Source organism: Penicillium chermesinum, assembly GCF_028974085.1.
Source record: "Penicillium chermesinum strain IBT 19713 chromosome Unknown utg000006l:1.0-2335141.0:1.0-2336784.0, whole genome shotgun sequence".
NCBI classification, from domain to species: domain Eukaryota; kingdom Fungi; phylum Ascomycota; class Eurotiomycetes; order Eurotiales; family Aspergillaceae; genus Penicillium; species Penicillium chermesinum.
In genome coordinates this window covers 1,182,554-1,204,621 of record NW_026695316.1, presented here as the reverse complement: position 1 = coordinate 1,204,621, position 22,068 = coordinate 1,182,554, and the positions used below count along the sequence as shown (strand labels likewise).

The 22,068-nt window shown below is 50.9% G+C and overlaps 8 protein-coding genes across 8 annotated transcripts; 3 read left to right on the top strand and 5 right to left on the bottom strand.

Moving 5' to 3' along the window:
• Positions 1–391: 391 nt before the first annotated feature.
• Positions 392–3,832, bottom strand: N7468_008239 (putative protein kinase; the record flags this gene model as incomplete). Its single annotated transcript, XM_058477535.1, has 6 exons — positions 392–560; positions 614–952; positions 1,015–2,589; positions 2,653–2,985; positions 3,087–3,732; positions 3,805–3,832. The coding sequence occupies 6 exons, from the start codon at positions 3,830–3,832 to the stop codon at positions 392–394; spliced, it is 3,090 nt and encodes a 1,029-aa protein (XP_058327880.1).
• A 2,599-nt stretch (positions 3,833–6,431) lies between these two features.
• N7468_008238 (GTP cyclohydrolase I) lies at positions 6,432–7,666 on the bottom strand (the record flags this gene model as incomplete). The annotated part of the gene is made up of 4 exons (XM_058477534.1): positions 6,432–6,734; positions 6,793–7,066; positions 7,186–7,326; positions 7,386–7,666. The coding sequence occupies 4 exons, from the start codon at positions 7,664–7,666 to the stop codon at positions 6,432–6,434; spliced, it is 999 nt and encodes a 332-aa protein (XP_058327879.1).
• An 809-nt stretch (positions 7,667–8,475) lies between these two features.
• On the bottom strand, positions 8,476–10,092 carry N7468_008237 (WD repeat RBAP46/RBAP48/MSI1 family protein; the record flags this gene model as incomplete). The annotated part of the gene is made up of 5 exons (XM_058477533.1): positions 8,476–8,650; positions 8,711–9,196; positions 9,254–9,715; positions 9,779–10,013; positions 10,068–10,092. The coding sequence occupies 5 exons, from the start codon at positions 10,090–10,092 to the stop codon at positions 8,476–8,478; spliced, it is 1,383 nt and encodes a 460-aa protein (XP_058327878.1).
• An 89-nt stretch (positions 10,093–10,181) lies between these two features.
• N7468_008236 (uncharacterized protein) lies at positions 10,182–10,469 on the top strand (the record flags this gene model as incomplete). The annotated part of the gene is made up of 1 exon (XM_058477532.1): positions 10,182–10,469. One exon carries the CDS (start codon positions 10,182–10,184, stop codon positions 10,467–10,469), a length of 288 nt encoding a protein of 95 aa, XP_058327877.1.
• A 57-nt stretch (positions 10,470–10,526) lies between these two features.
• On the top strand, positions 10,527–14,752 carry N7468_008235 (chromatin-binding exonuclease XRN1; the record flags this gene model as incomplete). The annotated part of the gene is given in 4 exon segments (XM_058477531.1): positions 10,527–10,881; positions 10,899–12,224; positions 12,280–12,987; positions 13,029–14,752. 4 exon segments carry the CDS (start codon positions 10,527–10,529, stop codon positions 14,750–14,752), a joined length of 4,113 nt encoding a protein of 1,370 aa, XP_058327876.1.
• A 1,273-nt stretch (positions 14,753–16,025) lies between these two features.
• N7468_008234 (snoRNA-binding rRNA-processing protein PWP2) lies at positions 16,026–19,008 on the bottom strand (the record flags this gene model as incomplete). Its single annotated transcript, XM_058477530.1, has 5 exons — positions 16,026–17,853; positions 17,916–18,163; positions 18,224–18,719; positions 18,803–18,915; positions 18,991–19,008. The coding sequence occupies 5 exons, from the start codon at positions 19,006–19,008 to the stop codon at positions 16,026–16,028; spliced, it is 2,703 nt and encodes a 900-aa protein (XP_058327875.1).
• Positions 19,009–19,355: 347 nt separating this feature from the next.
• On the top strand, positions 19,356–20,895 carry aspC (septin CDC12; the record flags this gene model as incomplete). Its single annotated transcript, XM_058477529.1, has 7 exons — positions 19,356–19,397; positions 19,461–19,474; positions 19,538–19,580; positions 19,644–19,806; positions 19,875–20,185; positions 20,252–20,760; positions 20,826–20,895. 7 exons carry the CDS (start codon positions 19,356–19,358, stop codon positions 20,893–20,895), a joined length of 1,152 nt encoding a protein of 383 aa, XP_058327874.1.
• Positions 20,896–21,383: 488 nt separating this feature from the next.
• Positions 21,384–21,650, bottom strand: N7468_008232 (uncharacterized protein; the record flags this gene model as incomplete). The annotated part of the gene is made up of 1 exon (XM_058477528.1): positions 21,384–21,650. One exon carries the CDS (start codon positions 21,648–21,650, stop codon positions 21,384–21,386), a length of 267 nt encoding a protein of 88 aa, XP_058327873.1.
• Between the last annotated feature and the right edge of the window lie 418 nt (positions 21,651–22,068).

Genomic DNA, 22,068 nt, shown 5'->3' with positions numbered 1-22,068 from the left:
TTTGTTCTTCATATTCGGATTGTTCATGGACTAACAATGGGCATTCTCAGACACGTCCAAATCTTTGATCCATTACAGTATGTTAATAGGTAGCTTTTATTGCAAATCCCCTCTACATTCTATTATCGTCATCGTCAATCGTTCTTATCCACAAGAATTTCTGTTGGTCCAAACCGGAATCCATACAAGGGCCAGCAGGTTACATTATAATTGCATCTTAAAGTTCTTAGATGACGATGGGCGCTATATGACAAAAGAAGCCCTTGAGATACCCCTGGTTGTTGATGATTTCCCTTCCTGAACGTAAATGCTCCAGCCTTTTCCAATGCCATACAAAAAAGAAAAGAAACGGATCCCGAAAGCCACAGACAGTAAGACAAGCGTCTCGCCGCTAGCTATGCTCTGAACCTCCTTGGCGTGACCGTTTAGGATCTCGATCGGTTGGTGGCCCGGCCTTGCGCTTCTCCCGATCTTTCTGTGTTTGCTGCTCTGCCCGTCGAGCCTCCTTGCGAAGTGCTTTTGACTCAAATTCATGCCAATCGCCCTCCATGTGTTCCAGCCTAGAAGATCAAGTTAGCAGACGCACTTTCATGGGAAAGGGGGTGAACTGTACTCAGTGGGTTGCTGGGGCAGAGGCTCTTCAGCCACAAAGTAGGGATGCTGAAGCACTTCCTCTGCAGTTGGTCGCTTGGCAGGGTCATACTGGAATACCGTTGAAATCATATCCAGAGCTTGTGGCGTCAGAACTTCTCGGTATACCTCCTCGAAAATCCGTTTTTTGCGTTCTGTCGGGCGCATCAGCTGGAACCACGGCATTTCCACGAAATCAGGCCATTCGGATTTCGCTGGCGTGCCTAGACAATTAAAGAGCTTATCAAGCTGGCTAAGCTCACCACCCTCACCGGGAAAGACAGCTTTTTTTGTAAACATCTCCATGCAGACACATGCTGCACTCCACACATCAACGGCAGGACCATAACGGGTCTCGCCAAGGAGAAGCTCCGGGGGCGGTACCAAATTGTAATAACACGATTGGTATAATCAAGGGGGCGGCTCTTGGAGAAGAAGCGAGCTAATCCAAAGTCTGCAAATTTCAACAGGCCTTGGTTGCTGATGAGAATGTTGGCAGCTTTGATGTCGCGATGAAGAACACCACGATGATGGAGATAACTCAAGCCCTCAAACATTTGTTGAGCCAGGTTTTTCTTGTGTGCAAGCGTAAGATTGAAGTTCGGATGGTTGATTAGTCCAGTCAAGTCATGCGAAAGATATTCAAAGACCATGAAACATTCGTTATGTTCTACCATGACCTCCAACAGACTGACCACGTTGTGGTTCCGGAGATGTTGAAGGAGCTTAACTTCTCGCACAGCAGTGACAGGAAATCCATCCTTTTCGCCTTCCATGCGGATCTTCTTCAGAGCCACCTTGCGCTGGGTGAAGACATGAATTCCCTTGAAAACCTTGCCGTACGTACCTGCGCCGATGACGGATTCGTTGCCAGGCTTCCGGTAGTATACTGAATCCGCTTGCGCGAACTCTTGCGGTATAACAGGACGTGGCTTGTATCGAGTCAAAACCTTCGTGCGTTTGGGTGGTGTGGGTGGTGGTATTTCTCGTGGTTCGCGGAATTGCTCGCGTAGTGACTCAATTGGTGACATATCTCTTGGATTGAAATCAGGCCTCCTGTCACCGCGTCCTCTCCGATCACGCCGCTGGTCAAATCGACGGTCGTCTCTTTTGTCTCTGGAGTCCCTGAAGTCTCGAGCATCTCGATTATCGCGGGAGTCGCGAGGATGGCGGCGGTCATCTCTTCGATCACGGTCTCTTCCTCGGTCTCGTTCACGGCGGTCAAAACGTGATGGTGGATCAGGCTTGAATTTTGGCATAGGGCCATTAGTCAATCTGTTTCGAGGCGTCGGTGGATCAGGTGCAGGGGCACGAGGCGGTGGATCACGGATCTGCATGCGCTGTGCCAAGTCAGGCACAGGCTTTGGGGCTGGAGCTTGTGGGGTTTTCGTCTTGAAGGCAAAGCTAAATCGCCCTTTTTTATCCGCTGGAATTGTGTTATCAGACTCGCGTGTCGCAGAGGCCGCTTGCTCTGGTTTTGCTTGGTCGACTCCTCCTGAGAGGATGCTGCTCCGATCATCTTCATGATCATCCCTATCTGGATTTCGCAACCGTTTGATCTTTTCTGATCCATGTGGCGATCCCGGGTCAACGAAGTTTGATGGGTGATTGAGTGTTGTTTGATTCTCGTAGGGCGAACTCGGTCGAGAACTTTGTCGGCCACTTGGACCGTCAGATCTTGACGTTGTCCACTGGGCGCTGTTGAAATGACCTCTTCCACCACGTTGTGGGGAGCCGTTGTTCTGAGAGCGACTCGATACAGAAAACCGTCGACCTTGGCCGTTGGCTGTGTGATTTCCTCGGTGGCCCGGGTGTCCACCGCGGTAAGTCTGTTCATCAAGCTTGGATGGAGGATGACGGTTCGCAAGGTCGCCATACCGTTCTCCCCTCATCTTGTAGGGTTGACCTGAATAGGTTTTGTGCGAATATTGGTTATCCTGTTGGTAAGGAGATGATGGCCTACATGAAAGAATGTCAGTCGAAAACCTCCTCGAGATAAACTGGAAAGTGAGCGCATCATACCCAGGGCCGCTATCCGGGTTTCTGTGCCGTTCGCCTCGGCCACCGGAATGGGGTGATTTGGGAGGAGACCCCGGGTGTGAGTTTGGCGTAAAGCGCGGTGATGTAGGATATGGTCTCGAGTCGTGCTGAAATGGGGGATGCCGTCGACCTTGCTTATTAGGCAATTTTGATCCTCGTTTCCCATGATTCGCGAAGTTGTCCCGCATATGATCTAGCCCTTCATCGGAGCGATCCATACGACTCTCATCATGGATTTGGTTTGGATGAGGCGATATAGACCGGTCATCCAAGCGTGTATAGGGATGTTTATGAGGCTTCGATGGTTCATCCCCTCTAGAGTAAGACGAGTACACAGAAGCTTTTGAGGCGGTTGACCGCATGGAGTGGCGGGAGGCAGAACGGGATCTGTAGCGAGAGTCTCTGTCACTATAAACGTCGCCACTGGGCGATCGAGAACGTCGATTGGGGGAATTCCGATATCCTCGACCACGCCCAGGAGACCATGATCTGCCAGTTGGGGGAAGATCGGAGCGACGGCGGTCTTTTCCTCGACCGCGATCACGTCCTCGACGAGGTGATCTTCGTCTGTGGCCCCCGCGGCCAGGAAAACGCCCTCTGTTCTTGTGTGGAGGGCTACGGTCGCGTCTTTCTCCTTGTTTGGCGAATGAGCCTCGGCGCAGGGGAAACGAGCCACGGGGGCCTCTAGGCGAAGGACTTCGAGTTCTCTTGCGTTTAGAGGGAGGCCCAAGTGGTGAATCATCCCGCCGTAATCCGTGGTTCTCTCTGTCCATAGGTCCAGGAGAGTAGCTGACTCTATCTCCGTGAGGGCCAAGCCGCGAATTATTGAATCTTCGGTTGTCGTTGAATCCTGGAGAATAACCAGGAGAGCCATGAGGTGGTGATCGATCTGGTGCAGTGTCGCCTGGGGGATATGATGGATCAGGGCCGAAACGAGATGCGTGGCCCGGTGGCGAGCGTCCCGAATGATCAAAAGGACGACTATTGGGACCCCGTGAGCGGCCTCGCTCACGGTGACGACCTCTACCACGATCTCCTCGATGAGATCCTCGACCTCTTCGACTGTCCATAGGACGGGGATCGCGGTCTAGGTCGGCACTCCACTGGTCTCTCACCACCGAACTCCTGCGGGACCCAGCCATGTGAAGGTCGCCAGCCGCATTTGGCTCCGGCTAGCCAAAGTTGAAGAAAAGAGGGTGATGGAAGAGCGAAGCCAGGCGTTTCAGAACAGGAAGTGGAGTCAATGAATCGTGACCGCGTCAAGCGGAAGTTCTTTCGGCTGGGGGGTTAGCTCGGAAGTCTGGTTTTTCCGGGTAGTCGAAGTCGAGTCTGAGCAAGGGGATTCGCCCCGGAGATGAGGCGTTCCTATGCCCTGTAACACAGCCTGAAGCGGTCAAGGAAATGAGAACCGAGAATTTTTCTCAGGTCTTCATCTCAGGAATGCCCAATATGATCTACTATGGTGCCTTTTTTGCAATCAACGCGATCTGAAGGCGGTGAGGCTGAAGATGGCGTGCGGCTCTACAACTGGAATTGGAGCAACGAATTGCTCAACCGCTAGTCGGGTTGCTGCTGTCCAGTTTGGAATATTCCCTTTCTCCTGCTCGATTTCTTCTTCCAGCCCTCTTACCATGGGCTTCGAAACATAATAGTCTGGGAGCCTGGTACCCCGCGATAGATAAAAATGGCACCTTTTGAGTAAGAAGCTGAGGGAAAGACTGCTGTTAGCTCCTCAGCCTGCGGATTGTTTGTCGTGGTTTGTTTTCTCGTTCTCTTGCCTTGATGCGCTGCCTTTCGTAAAGCAAGACCACATGGAGACACCCCACGGATGGCTGATCACACTATCTACGTTCTGCATAAAAGCCAGACCAATGACATCAGCCCGTTGTAGATTCACTTGCAGCCATTGAAGCTTCCGCGGGTCATGGCTGCCGAAGGGACTCCGCTCCTGGTTGGGGAGGCCGTTGTAATATTAAAGGGCATTGTAATCCGCCCATGCTGGGTAATGTCGACTGAGCCACGCTCTTCTCTTCTTCCTTCCTTCACAGGTAGATTGTCCCAGGTATAGCCCAAGCTGTGTGCACTCCTGAGGGGCCTTGCCGCTGGCGATAGTTGTAAGGCAAGGGTGGTGTTTACAGCAGACACAAAATCCATGTCAGTCCGATAAAGCGAAAGAGGATCACCTCTTGAAACCAAGCCGGCTGAGCGCATTCCACAACAAATACTCAGATCAGATCTTAGCCAGCAGTATAAGTGGGTTCATAACAACCGAGTCCCCTAAGTCCTTATCCACACTTGCATCCCACTATACAAGGATCCGGGTCATGGAGAAAAGCGCACAAGTGGACATAGGGCATTTTGCAAAGGCTCCGGGCATCGGAAGCGCGAGATTGCCTGCACTCAGATCGTACCTGCGAGCTGCGGAATTCAGATGGGATAATAGCGATAGCGCTTAGGGAATGCGCGCGAGGGAGCTGGACATCTGTATCGCTTCCTAGTTTGGGCCTGCCGCGAAAGAAGAAAAAGAAAACGGACGGAATAATCCAGAAGGAGCTGGGAGAGTTTATGAGGAGACCACTCTGGGGTATATGTGCCCACCGACAAAGCCCCGTCATCCGGGACGGGCGGGACAGAATGTCATGATGGACTAAATCGCCACGGGCGCAAATCTAGACACAGTCGACGAGAGAAATCAAGGGAGATATGTAATACCAAGCAGCAGTGATGGCATCTAAGGAGTGGCCTGGGGATACGCCATGCTTGCCGAGCAAGTGGGACGTAGAAAGGTGCATGTCATGGCTGGCTGAGGTTGCGGCGGTCTAGTCACGTGATATTATGTGATCTTCCCTACGAGCGCGCCTGGAGAGCAGCGGGGCTTGGGCAGTGCATAAGGAGTACATGGTAATACTACTGCAGATTCAAGCTCTTGGATCACACTTAGAGTTTGGAGATCTGCATGTTACTGATGGTCTTTCAGGAATTTTCCAACGAATTAGCCTCGAGACCGGAAGCAGTCGACAAATGATACACAGTAATAGTATATAATTTTTCTTTACAGCCCGCAAGCGACCCTTCCTCCTGATATTCGATAGTGAACCTCTAATCCCAACTGGCATATTTCCTCCCCTGCCCCGTACATGCTGCTGCTTCCTTCTTGATTCCGTCATCCTCGCTACTAGGAGAAAGTGCTGATACCCAACGTGCTTTCAAGAAGTATGTAATCGGTAGAGGGGTGGATGGATAGGAAGCAAGTCCATTTTATGAAAGAATTCTTGTACAGATAAGGTACTAGTATTCCAGGGATATACAAATAGCCCTCAGATCACGTTCTCACCCTATTATCAAAGTTGAGTACAATGTGATGTGACGAGACATCGAGTGTTGAAAAACCCGCACGCCAGGAGGATTTTCCTCTTCTAGAACCCCAAAAGACAAACCAAAGAGACTTGTCCACCATATTCTAATTTTTGAGACTTCATGAGAGTGAATAACCATCAATAAGATGAACACATCGAGTCCACGCTGCTGGACCATGAGAATAGACAAGAGTCAACATATATGCAATGTACCAGAAAGAAATAATATGATGGATGGGAAACCCCCAGTCTCACGCTAGAACCTTATTGTTAAAAAGAAAGCAACCAAAGAAAGTAATGGAACCTGTTGAAAGGCCACTCCTCGAACTCCAACTTGCAAGTGAGAAACCCCTAGAGATAGGATAAATGATGGAAGAAATGCACGGAAATGACAAAACGGCTCAACTACCGGCGGTTCAAAAGGGTCAAGAACTCCTCTCTAGTCTTGGCGCTGGAACGCATGCAGCCAAGCATACAGCTGGTGGTCGTCGTGCTGCCGACCTTTTGCACACCGCGCATAACCATACAGAGGTGGGAAGATTCCATGACAACACCGACGCCACGCGGCTTAAGGACTTCCGAGATTGCCAAGGCAACCTGCTTTGTCAGACGCTCTTGGACTTGAAGGCGGCGAGAGAACATTTCCGCCAGGCGGGCCAACTTGGATAAGCCTAGGACTCGGCGATCCGGGATATAGCCGATATGCATCTGCCCCACATTTATTAGTATCATTCGCCAAAATTATCGCCAGCTGCATAGTGCTTACCTTGCCGGTGAATGGCACCATGTGGTGCTCACACAGGGAAAATACATCAATATCCTTGACGATAACCAGCTCATCATGGTCTTCGTGGAAGACAGCCCCGTTCACAAGGTCTCGTACATTCTCTTCGTAACCCTTAGTGAAATACAACATAGCTTTAGCGTACCTCTCGGGAGTCTCTCTAAGACCTTCGCGTTCGGGGTCTTCTCCAACACATTCCAGAATTGTTCGGACGGCACCTGAAAGTTTTTGAAGTCGCTCAGCCTGCTCCTCAGGACTAGCTTCCAAGCGCTTCCGTGTTCCAGGGCCTGGGCATCATATACATGTTAGAATATAGGAACACATAGGGCAGGCTCATCAGGGAGCAAAGCTGTGAGGTGCAGGGTGGGCACTTACAGGGCCAGCTCAGTCCGTCGAAATCGACGGGGGGGGTTCAATGTATAAGGACTAGCGGGGCGACTGGAAGTATTTGGAGGGGTCAACGAGCCGGCTTCGTCTCGGGGGTCACGGGGAGGGTCATTCAAGCTGGGACGGCCTCTGAAGATGCATTAGAATTCTCATAAATCCTATAAGAGTAAATTGGAGGGAATTAATACCGAATAGCCAGAGTATTGTGAGATACCCCCACTTCCTCACGGCGAGTGGCATCATCCGTGGGGGCGGCAGACTCGGAGTCCTCCAAGGATTCAAAGCCCAAAGGAACACGGGGAGCAAACGAAGAGCGGATTGAGGAATTGAGGCTCTCCCGTTCACGAGCATCCCTGGCTCGGCTGGTCTTGCCAGGGCTTGTGGAGGACTGGAGGGGCGAACTGCCGTTCAACATATGAGAGGGAATTGCGGAGGGTTTGTTCCCTGGCGGTGAGGATCCAGCACCCATGATGATAGATGTGAATACTATGGTAATTTCACTTCGCCTGAGCAAAGCGATAGGAGATCAAGAGGAAACTTGGGGGAAATATTGGTCTGAAGTCAGCGGCATCACTGACTACTTTTTTTTTGACGCAACGGCGCTCTAAATGCACGCTAAGCCTGTTTAGTGTCCGGCCCCCTCATCTTTTCCGACACCGCCTGCAGTGTCCACCAACCAGCGATTGCGCGGCGATTGTCCGCGGGCGCGGCTTTTAAAGTCGGAGGGGCTCGGGGCCGCTGTGCAGTGGACTTGCATGCCTCTTTGGTTCATGGGATCCTTCTTCTCTTTTGGAGTTGGAATAAAATTTATTCGATGATAAAGGTACTTGTCTTACGTACTTCAGTTTGCGTAATTGTACGTACACCGAGTCATCCCCAATTATCGCAAAATAATTGAAGCGTCCAACTATAGCCCGAAAATATATAGTCTAGCCTAGGCGTAGTGACTTGCGAGAGCCCCGTATTTATTGGGGCCGAAAATCCAGGCTAGATTCCCCAGCAGATGAAGGATCAATAATAGCCTTGCAACATTTGGAACTTCAAGGTCTTAAGCTTACTGCCTATCGGATATTGCTGGTAGCGGTTCAGAAACTCCCTCCATACTGGCGCTGCTCACTAGTAGGCGATAGACTGGGTTGGCCCGGGGTGTCACATGGTACTAGAGAGGTGATTTGGAATAATGTCTTATTATGATCGATTCTCTTTTCACCTGGGAATTGTATCTGAGCATAAAATGAAAGAGAGTAAGAGAAATTAGCATCATTAATGAAGCTGAAATTACGCCTCGAGCTCCTCATTAGGAACGTCCTCCAAGTCCTTGCCCACAATGGTGTCCGCCACCTTCCACACCTGCAGCAAGTTGTCCTCGGCCGCGGAGCAGAGGACCCAGGGGTTGCTGAGGTTCCAGCTGAAGTCAGAAATTCGGTTTGTATGACCACCGTGCATGAAAAGCCTGAATTCAAGACCACATTAGTCAGATTCAAAGATATACGAGACTCAAGAGATGACTTACAGTTCGGGAGGGCCATCTTGCGCATCCTCGGGTGTTTGTTCCTCACCAGCGCGGCTGAGGTCCCAGAACATAATCTTACGATCATAGCTAGAGCTGGCTAGGACAGATTCTTCGAACGGATGCCAAGAGATTGACTGCACAGAATCGGTGTGACCTTCCAGTGAGTGGAGCTTCGTTCTCAAGTTTCGCAGATCCCATATCCCGATCGTTTTATCTGCAGAGCCGGTGGCCAGAATGGTCTCGGCAGCCGGGTTGAATGCGATCGAGTTAATTGCGTCCCGGTGCTGACCGTCAGCTGAAGCTGCAGCCTTGGTTGTATCCGCTGAACGGATATCGAGGATCTGGAGGGTAATGTCATCGGAGACGGTCCCGATGAGGGACGAATGGAGAGGGTGGTGTTGGACGTCATTCACGATCGAAGAGTGATGAGTGTAGGTACGGTGGGACTTGACGGCCTTGTTACCCTTGGTGTAGGTAGTGATATCCCTATTGAGGACCTGTCAGCACCGGAAGATGAGGGTGGAGTGAGTATAGTGACTTTACCAGAGACGAACTGTCTTATCCTCGCTGCCAGTGGCAAGATGACCGGCTTCATGTGGGCTCCAACTCAAGCCAAAGCCCTCTGCTTCATGACCCAACAGCTCCATCTGCGGGTTGACCGTCCCGGTGGGTTGGCTGGGATGCTTTGAGCGGTCCCAAATCATAACCCGGCCATCAGTGCACATCGTCGCAATGATGTTAGGGTTCTGAGGTTGGTAGCGAGCCTTGTTCACCTCGCCTTTATGATCAATCTTCTGGACGATCTCGAACTTGATGTCCATCGGCTGCTTCTTAGGCCCACCGCCATAGCCGCCAATTTCACCCCGCTCATCGTCATAGTCATCTGGATTAGGAGAATTGGGGTTTGGAAGCTGCACATGAGCAATCTGCAGGTAATTCTGAGCGTCACCGGCGGTGTGTGTGCCAATGAGCAGGCGATGGGTAGAGTAGGGCTTGTCTGGGACTCTGAAGAGATTGAAGTCAGAACCCTGTTCATACGGTAGGGAAAAGACCAGTCACGGTACTCACTCTTGCTTGTCTGGTAGCCACTGGGTAGTGAGTGTAGGCCATTCCAGAGCTGTACTCAGGATCATGTCGTAAAGAAACGGCGCATTCTTCTTCCAGGTCTTGTATTCTGCCCCGCGGATGGGTGTTAGCCGAAGGGTCCTTGGTAAATGTGAGGATTTATCGCGGTCCACCCCACCTTCATTGATAGTCTTCTCGGTCTTGTGATCCTGGTCTTGGTCCTGCTCGTCCACGGCGGCTGGGGATTGTTAGCTAGGAATTCCCGATACTTCGGGTCATTAAGACTGCTCACGGTTCTCGTCATCGTAGGAGTCCATAGTGCTCTCAATTCTACAGCACGGGGCGTATGCGACAAGAGAAACAAAAGCTGTCGCGGGTTGGGTAAAAAAAGTAGCACCTGTAGTTGATGCGAAAGGGCATCGCGCAAGACCGCGTTAATGGGCTCCCGCGGTGCGCTAGGCCTAAAATGGAAGCGGAAGGCTTGGCAGTGACTCGAGCCGTCACTTCTCTCGCGCTCTATTGTCCTCGACATCTTCCCTCTACCTCTTCCCTTCTCTTTCTTTTTGTGCTCGGTCTTTTCGGGTGTAGATTTGGCATTTGCGCCGGGGTTTCGTCTATTACTTGCGCCCTTTTTCGCGCCTACTCTCCCATCAACGATCTTTATATCATCTCCAACCTCCCCCACCAGCTCTGACGAACCCGTACACGACTTTCCTTCCGCTGGTTCTCTTTGTATTACGATCGATTCAGAATGGGTGTTCCAAAGTTTTTTCGATGGCTCAGTGAGCGGTATCCGGCCATCTCACAGCTCATCAAGGAGAGCCGCATCCCGGAGTTTGACAGCTTGTATCTCGATATGAACGGCATTATTCATAACTGCACGCACAGTGACAGCGACTCCCCGACTTTCCGCATGACTGAAGACCAGATGTTTATTGCAATCTTCAACTACATTGAGCATTTATTTGGGAAAATTAAGCCCCAAAAGTTATTCTTCATGGCTGTCGATGGTGTCGCGCCTCGTGCGAAGATGAACCAGCAACGTGCTCGTCGTTTCAGAACAGCTCTCGACGCGGAGAAAGCTAAAGAAAAGGCTATCGCTCAAGGTATGGAAATGCCAAAGGAGGATGCCTTCGACAGCAACTGCATTACCCCAGCACAGAGTTCATGGAGAAGTTGACCAAACAACTCAAATATTTTGTCAACAAGAAAATTTCGGAGGATGCCGACTGGCAAGGCGTGGAGATCGTTCTCTCGGGCCACGAGGTCCCGGGAGAAGGTGAGCACAAAATCATGGAATACATCCGGCACGCGAAAGCGCAGCCTGACTACCATCCTAATATGCGCCACTGTCTCTACGGCCTTGACGCTGACCTTATCATGCTGGGTCTCCTCAGTCATGACCCCCATTTCTGTCTTCTCCGAGAGGAGGTGACTTTTGGTCGTCAAGTGTCAAAGAAGCCCAAGGAACTTGAACACCAAAACTTTTACCTCCTGCACTTGAGTATGGTTCGAGAGTACTTGGAACTGGAATTCCAAGAATTGGAATTTGAAGGAGCTCTGAGCTTTCCTTTCGACATGGAGCGTGTGATTGATGATTTCATCCTCATGGCGTTCTTTGTTGGAAACGATTTCTTGCCCAATTTACCCAATTTGCATATCAACGAGGGCGCACTAGCCAAAATGTTCCAACTCTACAAGGATGTACTACCAAAGATGGGTGGCTATATCAACGACGGAGGCCAAATTAACCTCCCACGCTTGGGAATCCTCGTGGACGCGATGAGTGGATTCGAAGAACGGTTCTTTGAATCTGAATACTCGGATGCTCAATGGATTAAATCGAAGAATAAGGATGGCTCGCTGGAGTCCCAGAACAAACCAAAGGAAATGACTATTACCTCATCCGAGAAAGAAATTCTCAAGAAAGTCAAGAAGTATGTGCTGAATAGACCAGGCAAGGGCTCTGAAACGAAACCTCTAGATTTTCCTCCCACTCTGCCGGCTCGCGACCGCAGCTTTGTAGAAAAGCTCGCGGATGACCTTCGACTTCCTTGGTCCACCACGGATAATGAGAATGGTGATCGGTTTATGAGAGTGGAGTTCCCTCCTTCTCCAGAAGATCAGAGTGATGAAGAAGACGATGACGATGAGGAAGCTACCTTGGCGATCCAGCGAGTCATTCGTAAATATGAGAAAGCTAAGGTCCAAGACGTGAGTGCTGAAGAAGCCCAACAGGCAGCCGAGAAGAAATACCAGGAAAAATTCCAAGAGTGGAAAGATAATTACTATCGATCCAAGTTTGGATGGGGCCTGGATAACCAAGAGGAATTGAAGAAGTTGGCCGAGAATTACGTGCAGGGTTTGCAATGGGTCTTATTCTACTACTATCGTGGTATCGCATCATGGCCATGGTTCTTCCGGTACCACTATGCTCCCATGATTTCTGGTAAGTCGCTTGGCGCATTCTGATCTTAGCTTTCGTGTCCTGACAATAACTACAGATGTGATCAAAGGCCTGGGTGCGGACATGCAGTTCCAGCTGGGTCGGCCCTTCCGGCCATTCGAGCAGTTGATGGGTGTCTTGCCAGATCGTAGTAAGAAGATTGTCCCTACTGCTTATTGGGACCTGATGACTTCTCCTGAGTCTCCTATAATTGACTTCTACCCTCGTGACTTTGATCTCGACATGAACGGCAAGAAGATGGAATGGGAGGCCGTTGTCAAGATCCCCTTCATCGACGAAAAGAGGCTCTTGGATGCCCTGAAGACAAAGGAGAACCTCCTAAGTCCTCAGGAGAAGGCTCGTAACGACTTCGGCGCAAGCCTGAAGTTTACCTACTCTCCAGATGTGAGTTACACCTACCTGTCCTCGATGCCGGGTGTTTTCCCTGATATCCCGAGCTGCCACTGCATTGAGAACATCTTTGATTTGCCTGTTATGGACGGGTTGGAGCCGTTTCACGGACTCATGGAAGGCGTCTTCTTGGGCCAGGCTGCTTTGGCTGGTTTCCCTACTCTCAAGACCCTTCCTCATGTCGGACAACTAGGCTTCCACGGAGTGCAGGTTTTCCAACAGGAAAGCCGACATGAGAGCCAGGTTATCACCCTCCTCGAGCCGTCTACTCGCTCCAGCATTGAGCTGGCGAAGACAAAGCTTGGTCAACGAGTCCACGTTGGTTACCCGAACTTGCAAGAGGCATTGGTGATTCGTGTGTCAGACGAACTGTTTGACTATATTCTCCTTTGGAAGAACAGCACCCGGTTCCAATCCCGCACACTCCTCAGCAGATTGAACAATGGAAGAAAAAGGCTCAGAAGATTGAAAGCACCTACAGCAAGCGGCTTGGTATGATTATTGGAGAGGTCGAGTCAATTGTTCATATCCAGCCTTTGAAAGGAATGATCAAGACCGACGATGGCTCCACGATCAAGGAATTTGCTGATATTCCTGGGCAAGAAACCGATTACGCTCTCCAGGTTGTAGTTGATGATGTAGTCAACCCGGACCAACGTTTCATTGAACGGGAGGCTCTTCCAATTGACCAGGAGTTCCCAGTAAACTCTCGGGCTTTCTTTTTGGGTGACTTCAACTATGGCCGACCTGTTCATATTACCGGTCACTCTGAAGGTAAGGTGGATGGCTTGATTGCATCCGTCAAGGGCAAGGAGCCGGAGTTTGGAAAACAACGTGTCAGCCAAGCTGAGCGTCTTTGCCCGTACACTCCTTCCTTCGCCATTGCGCGCAGCCTAAAGCTGAACCCCCTGGTACTCGCTAAGATCACATCGGCGTTCTCTGTTGATGTCGAGGGCAGTCGTGTGAACTTGGGTCTTAACCTCAAGTTCGAGGCTCGTAAGCTGAAGGTTCTTGGATACTCCCGTCGCGGCGAATCTGGTTGGGAATTCAGTCAGAAGGCTATCGATCTCATTCAACAGTACATGATTGCCTTTCCTGATTTCATTGCGGGAATCCAACGCAACCCGCAGAATGATCGTTATACCCCAACGGACTTTTATCCGCCGGACATCGCCCTTGTGAAGATGAAGGAGATCCGCGACTGGCTAAAGGAGGTGGAGGCCAAGAACTTTGAGAAGGTTCCCCTCGACGCTGAGCAGCTGGATTCTGATATTGTTCAATTAATCGAGCATGATGCGGATGTCGTATCCCAAGCCCAAGGCCCAATGCAGCCAAAGAAGGTCCGGGGAGTTCCCCGTAGCGCCCTTCTTCGGCCTGCTGATGCAGAGCAGCGCTTGGGAAACCAGAAGTTCATGCTCGGTGACCGTATTGTCTACGCTCAGGACTCCGGAAAGGTGCCTATCGCCACCCGTGGTACTGTTGTTGGTCTTACTAGAACCCCACGAGCACTCCTCTTGGATGTCGTCTTTGACGCCTCTTTCATGAGTGGTACCACCCTGGGCGGCCGCTGCTCTCCCTTCCGGGGCCAGACTGTTCTTAGCACTTCTGTCCTCAACATCTCCTATCGCCAGCTAGTCACCAGCTCTCGTGCGGCAGCGAGCCACAACCCACCACCTCAGCCAAGTACTTTGACGGTCGCTGGCTACGGTGCCCCCAATGGAGAGGGACAGCTGAGAGAAGCCGCCGCACCCCCACCTTTGCGTGGGTCGTTCTCTGGAGCTGCCTCTGGCCAGGGTGCTCGACGTGGTGGCCGTGGAGGTTATGCTCAAGACCAGACCCAGAACCTCCCCTTCCGTAACGGTGGTCCTCCACGCGGGCCCCGTGGCCGTGGTGGCACGAACGCACCTCGAGGTGGCCGGGGCGGCCGCGGTGGCTACGTCCAAATTGACAACGGCGATCCTCACGAGGGAGTCATTGATAACAACCCGAATTTCCACCCAGTCAACTACCAGAATGCCCCTCCTCCCCAAGGTTTGGACCGAGGCCGTGGACGTGGTCGAGGCCGCGCAAATCGTGGTCGAGGTCGTGGCCGTGGACAGCCTGCTGTGCAGCAACTGTGATTCCTTCTGAGTAACCAACCATGGTTTTCAATATTGAAGATGAAATCTTCATCATGTATGTAATAGAGTTTTCTGGGGGTGTTGAGCGGCCGCGGATACATACGGAGGTCATCTATCGTTTGCTGCCCTACGGACGACTACGCCCATTTGATACCACAAATACAGTTTCTCTCCCATGAAATTGTTTTTTTCTTTAAATCCCCGACATGTCCTATGATGGAAGTATGCAAAACTAAACATCCACGTAGTCAAACCGGTCTAGTTGTATACTGTTCCAATCTAACAGCCTTATTTTGTAAACAGCACCGGCTTGGTCAGGTTAGGCAGGATGTGCTCTTTCAGCCGCCGAATTGGGACCAGTATGCTAGTCTTCCAGGTTCGAGTTGTATCCCATATCAATACTACTGAAGACCACCTTGATAATATTTATAACAAAGAACCGACCTGACAGGCCTGTCTGCTGCCCCGAAATACATGATTGCTGCGCTGATGTCTACAAAGTTGGTACCCCTTCGATTGCTTCAGCAATTGCCCCCCGTTTTCCATTTATCATGTTCGAGCTGGCTAAAGGTAATGCAATACGGTCGCTCATATCGCGATTCTAGCGAACTCCATCGAATGTATGTAGATTTGGTACGAAAGTTGGATCCTTGCTGATAGGACTAGAGGGAGAACAGATGTGTGTGCCTGGAGGCAATACAGTCCATCGGGTAACGTCAATGCCCGGATTGGGTGGTTATTATTATAAGCAGGACGTTGCTGTTTGGGGAAGTAAAAACCCAATGTAAGGAACAGAGCGCACGATGCTCACGTTGTCCAGGTAGCCCGAATCGCTGTGACTCCCGCAACTAGCTATCTGGCGTCCTACTCATAGAGTGTGTGGCACATTACTATGGAGCTCGTATGCGCCACAGCCAAACTCATCAGTATGGGGATGTGATGCACCGGCAGCTCGGGGTCAAAACTCCGCTCGTACTCCGCTAAACCCATCATCCACTGCAAGAAAATTCATGATGGACAGAAAGAGGGTTAGAATGAGCCATATCCTTCCGATGACCGACAAATTGAGGCCATCGAATTGTGCAGCCGGTGATACTAGTCGCATAAGTTCGACATGTTCTCTTCAACAAAAGGAAGGCCTTTTCATTTAATACCAAGACACACTTTCTTTTTGGGTAATCTCTTCTCCGCTCTTATATATACAAACGCCGAGCGCAGATGCAAAATTAGACGTATAGATAGACATACATTGAGAAAATCAAAGCGTCCATACTCACTCCAGCCCGATCCATCCGCCTTCGTCATCATCGTCGGCATCCACCATCTGATCATCAGCCTCTTCCTCGTCCCCTGCAGCGACAGCCAGCAAAGCACTTGCTGGCTTTCTCTCTGCAAGGACTGGCTTGGAGAGAAGATAGTTCAGATTATGGAGGTTCTTATCTGTCAACCGCTTTAGATTTTCGCTGATGTCCTCCACGGCACGCTGAACAGCCCGCAACTCTGTGGCAAATGTCCCCGAGTTGTCTTTGAAGTATCGGCCGTGAGCACTGAAAAGCGCTTGGATCCACAACAAGTTGAACTCCAGGTGGGGCGTCTCTTCTGCCGCGTGCGCAACAAAGCGTAGCAGTCGGGGCAGATAGACTGTAGGAACGGACTTGACCACATGCGGGATATCCGAAGGAGGAATGGCTTCGTAGACGGCGCGAATGAGCTTTGATTCGTTCAAACGGAAAGCCATGATGAGGGCCTTGAGGAAAGTATTGTCGTCATCGGCCGTATTTGAAGCGGCTGCTTTTTGAGCAGCCTCAAGAGTGGCCAGAATAGTTGAGGGGGTGATTGAGATATCCAGATCAAATGGATCGAATACAAATTCAGTGTCTAGACTGTAGATGAGAAGTCCCTCGGTGGATGCTGCGCAGAAGGCGCGTCCAGTTGGAGCAAAATCAACGGATGTCACCCGTACTTCTGGGCGCGTTTTCCGTGCGCCAGCATCAACGCCACGTTTTGCGCCCGGCAGAGTGCGGTCAATACGATCTTCGCGGTCAGAAGCCTCTCCGGTCTCGTCAATGAGAGCACGAGGACCAGCCTCGGTAAGGTCGCGGCTGTTCAGGTATTCCTGAGTGCCATCCAGAGAGGTGTTCACGGAGACAGTAAACTTCTTGATCAGAGCCCCCATCCCCACGTCATACAGACAGATAAATTTGCTGTTACCGCCTGCAAGGACACAGCTGCCGTCTGCGCTGTAAGTGATGCGGTTGAAAGCCTTTGTACCTGCAGCATTGGCAGCGGTAGTGCGGTCGGTGATCTTGCGACCACCTGAAACATCCCGACGACCATCCACTACGCCCTGTTGAACGGCATCTTCGACAGACCAGAACGATAACTGGCCGTCGAGGCTCGAGGCTGCAATCTGTTTACCATCAGGCCGGAAAGCAACGCTGAGGACATCTGACATCAGTTGCAAAGGTTCACTGGTTTGTGTTCGACCAAAAATGCTCCAAATTCGAACGGTATGGTCCCAACTGCCACTGACAAGGTGGTTGCCATCCGCAGCGAAGCCGAGGCAAGATACTGGCCCTTCGTGGCCGGACAGCTGGTCAAGCAACTGACCGGTCTGCACGGACCAAATGTGAATGTCAAAAGAATCGGGAGATCCAGCACAAACCACTTCTCCACTAGGGTCGACGGCCAGAGATGAGAATGAAAGGCGCGATGGTGCGGTAAACGTCCGGAAGTTACGGTAGCGCACCAAATCCCAGGCTCGAATTGAACCGTCCAGCGAAGCGGTGAAAAGGACATTGCCTTTCTTGGCGAATTGACATGCAGTTACGGCACTGCTGTGCTCCGTAAATGTCACAATACAAAAGCCTGACTTGACGTCCCACACCTTGACCTTACCATCATCGGCAGTTGTCACAATCCTTTGGGCGTCCGGGGAGTAAACAAGTGCATTCATAGAATCGAGATGCCCTTGCTGTTTGAGAATGTATGATTCCGACTGCCATTCCCACACTAGAAGCTGGCCGTGTTTGGAGGACCCAAAGGCTAGCCATTCTCCTGACTTGTTGATAGTGACGACATCAATATTGCTCTGAGATATACTACAAAAGTATCCAAGTCAGTGAAGGCTGAATATAGTCCCATGTATTACCAGCATCCATACCTTAATTGATGGATCGTGTTAAACTCTGGCAAGTCGTACAGCCCAAATAGACCATTTGAAAAGCCTACAACCAGAAGATTAGAAGCTGCATGGAATGCAGCGCAATTGACCTTGGCGTCGTTTTGCATGAAAAAGTCTTTCTTCACAATTCTCCATCGCGGCTCATCGATGTCTTCGTCAGTTTCGGGGTCTTTTTTGGAAATATACTCCCAGCGGAATAGAGCACCGTCTTGGCTAACAGTGTAGATCTATTGAACACTATTAGAAAGAAGCAGACAGGAGTATAAAGGAGTTTTTATATGGCTTACCAGTTCTTGATCAGCACTGAAATAAGCTGCGACGACGCCCTGACGGTGGCCAGCCAGAGTTGTGGGTTCAAAGCCCTCTTCTGGGTCCAAGCTCCAAACGCGCGCAGTCAGATCTCGGGAGGCTGTGAGCAAGAATCGAGAGTCGCTCGACCATTCGATATTCTGTACACTGTCGAAGTGTGCTGCGAGGTCGCGATGCAGAACAAATGGTGCGAATTCAATCTCGCCATTGGTTTCAGTGCCGGGAGTCGAGGGGGTTTGCCAGATTTGCAGGCGTCTGCCCACACCCACCGCGAAATGCCGACCCGATGGAGAGAAGCTGAGGGCAGTCACGCGGCCCTTGAAGGAGAAGTGGTGAATTGCGATACGGCGATGGAAATTGGTCAGAATAGCACGACCGGTTTGATCAACCGTTAGCAGTAAATTGCCCCGGGGTGCTAGAGCCAAGCGATCGATGTTCGTCCGATGCGCAAATGGAAGGGTATACGATGTGTTCCTGTAAATCCAAAATATAAGCAATTGATTGTGTGTCGGGTGGAAATCTTCAGAGTGTTGATTCTGGTCATAGCAAATACTTACTGTACTAGATCAAATACAGAGACTCGATTGCCCACCGGCGAAAGCAAGCAATTTCCATCCGGAGTAAAGAGCAAGTTGCCCTGACGGTAGACCGTCCCCAAAAGGTTGGAGAACTAAAAAGGGTGCAAATAAATTGTTAGCCGATTGTTCTTTTTCGCTGTAGCGCTATGATCCTATCCAGCACACACCTTGAAATCGGTCTTCATGGTTCCCTGCGACAGCTCACTGCTCCGTCAAAAATTCCTGAAGATCGACAAATCCAAAAACGCAGCGATAAGCCCGGATCATCTTGGGCCCGCTTTCCGGTCCCAACAAGGTATAGTGTGTACACTAAACCCGGATAGGAAAGGGCCAGCTCTACTCCAGAGAACGAAAGGAGATTCAGGGGGGAAGCAGCATTTGAGCTGCAGTCGACTTCTCCTTTTCCCACCCAAAAGCCAACGGAAGGTCATCTTTTCATATTCTTCCCTGTATCGGTTCTCATCCCGAGGGGTCGTCTCTTTCTACCACTAATTTCATTGTCCCATTCCCCCTATATTCCCCTCATCACACAATGTCGACAACCGAGACTGCTTCGCCTATTGGCATTGCCAATGTACGTCAATTCCGTTCCCGTGTCCTGACATCTAATCATAGCTAACCACTGTGTTTTCTGTAGCTCCCCAACCAGCGGTACGTATAACAACAGGGATTGCTCCAAGTTTTCAAGAATCCCTTCTCATAAACATTGTTCAGACACAAGATTGTTGCGAAGCGGGGTGCGGCCTTCACCATTATGGTATGTGGGAATTGGAAACACGTCAGCATGGACATCCCATTGTTAATATGAGATGGTCAACAGGTCGCTGGAGAGTCGGGATTGGGAAAGACGACCTTCATCAACACTCTGTTCTCCACCACCATTAAGAACTATGCGGACCACAAGCGCCGCCACCAGAAGCAGGTGGACCGCACCGTTGAAATCGAAATCACCAAGGCTGAGCTGGAGGAGAAGTTCTTCAAAGGTTTGCAGTTCCCATACCAGCGGAGGGCTCCCTTCCAAGGGCCTCGGGCTAACGGTAGGCCCCTTCAGTTCGCTTGACCGTCATCGACACTCCCGGCTTCGGCGACTATGTCAACAACCGCGACTCTTGGCAGCCAATTATCGAGTTCCTGGATGACCAGCACGAGTCTTACATGCTCCAGGAGCAACAGCCCCGCCGAACTGAGAAGATCGACATGCGTGTGCACGCCTGCCTGTACTTCATCCGCCCTACCGGTCACACCCTCAAGCCTCTCGATATCGAAGTCATGAAGCGTCTGAGCTCTCGCGTTAACCTGATCCCCGTTGTTGCCAAGGCCGACACTCTCAGCCAGGCTGATCTGATCCGCTACAAGAACCGAGTAAGTTTGCGCTTGTCTCGAACCGGGAATTCTCTTTCTATATAACACGCTCTAATATAATTCTAGATCCGCGCCGTTATCGAGGCTCAGGGCATTAAGATCTACACCCCACCCGTTGAGGAGGACGATGAGCACGCTGCCACCCACGCCCGCAGCCTGATGGCTGCTATGCCTTTTGCCGTCATCGGTTCCGAGAAGGATGTCAAGGCCAACGACGGCCGTGTTGTTAAGGGTCGTCAGTACTCTTGGGGTGTTGCCGAAGTGGAGAACGAGGACCACTGTGACTTCAAGAAGCTCCGCTCTATCTTGATCCGTACCCACATGCTCGACCTGATTCACACCACTGAGGAGTCTCACTACGAGGCCTATCGTGCCCAGCAAATGGAGACCCGCAAGTTCGGCGAGGCCAGACCACGCAAGTTGGACAACCCCAAGTTCAAGGAAGAGGAAGAGAATCTGCGCAAGCGGTTCACCGAGCAAGTCAAGGTCGAGGAGCAGCGTTTCCGCCAGTGGGAGCAAAAGCTCATCTCCGAGCGCGATCGACTCAACAAGGACCTCGAAGCCACCCACGCTGCGTATGTGCATATTTTACTCAGATTGTATCCTCAGCCAGAATATTTTCCAGCTAACATACTACCAGAATCAAAGCACTCGAGCAGGAGATCGAGAGTCTGCAGGGAGGCAGCACCCGCAGCCACGGTCGTCGTTAAGATCCTGGGCCGAGAACCAGTCTGGGTTTTTCAAAAAGGGAGTAGTATGTCTGCTGTCTCGTTTAGTTTCTTCTCTTGAGTACCCTACGTCCTGCCGCTCATGCGCTTGGGAGGGCGCACCTTCGCCTCAAAGGGCTTTCTCGTTTCGTTTTGTTATATCCATTTACCGCTGGTAGCTAGCGATGGTGTCTACATCCTTGATAATAACCCCTCCTGTTTTCTGTAGCGCGGAAAATATAGTGTTAATTTTTGCGCCTGTACCAATGCACAAATTGGAGTGAAATAATTTGTCCACAAGTAAACTCTATGGTACTCGGTACGAGTCGTGCCTGCATGTCGCGGCGGCTGATGTATCACGCATGGACCGGCGTCTCCCTGTTGATCCTTTGTTTGGTTTTCGAAGATCCCTATAACGGGGTGCATATACACGGACTGCATCTCCACTTTGAACATCGAAAATATACGCTTGTTGCTAGTATGTATAGAGCCTAATGGAAAGGGCAGTACAGTATAGCCGACAGGTAACGTATTTTGATAAGCCAGCTGCGCAGCTCTGGTGGGGATACCATGTTATAGGAGCGCGCTATTTGTTGTCGAGCTCGTTTAGGTGGTATAATGGGATTGAGCATTCGGTCATATTGTCCACTTGTCGGAGGCCTCCTATGTATACTAAAGAGTGGGATCCGCCCAGTAGCAGCGGGTAGACCGCGCGCGGGTCCGTCCTTAACCAAAACAAACATGCATTGGGGAGACATTGCCCCTCTCCCAGCACAATGAGCATCATATCTTTCTCTGTAGGCGATGGCCTAGCGCCGCCTCCCCTTTGGATGCTCTTTCTTGGTACGATTTGGATCGCACTACTGTACTATGTGGTGCAGCGAGCCACAATAGCAGACATGACAAGGTACTGCTAAATCTCCAATCCCTCGATATCAATAGATTCTTATGGAAATAGGGCCAAATTCAACTCGGGCGAGCTTGTCGCGCCGGACAACTACGAAGAAGACTGCGATTATTGGCTAGATCGGTGGTTCTGCGACCTGGGTCGGTGGTGGTGGTTTTATCCCCCTCCCCGGTTCAGGACAAGAGCATCCAAGCCCAAGGCTTCTCGCAGAAAAGCTGCAATCGAGGCAGACGAAAATCTCGCTCAGCAGTACTGGCAGGCGAATACAG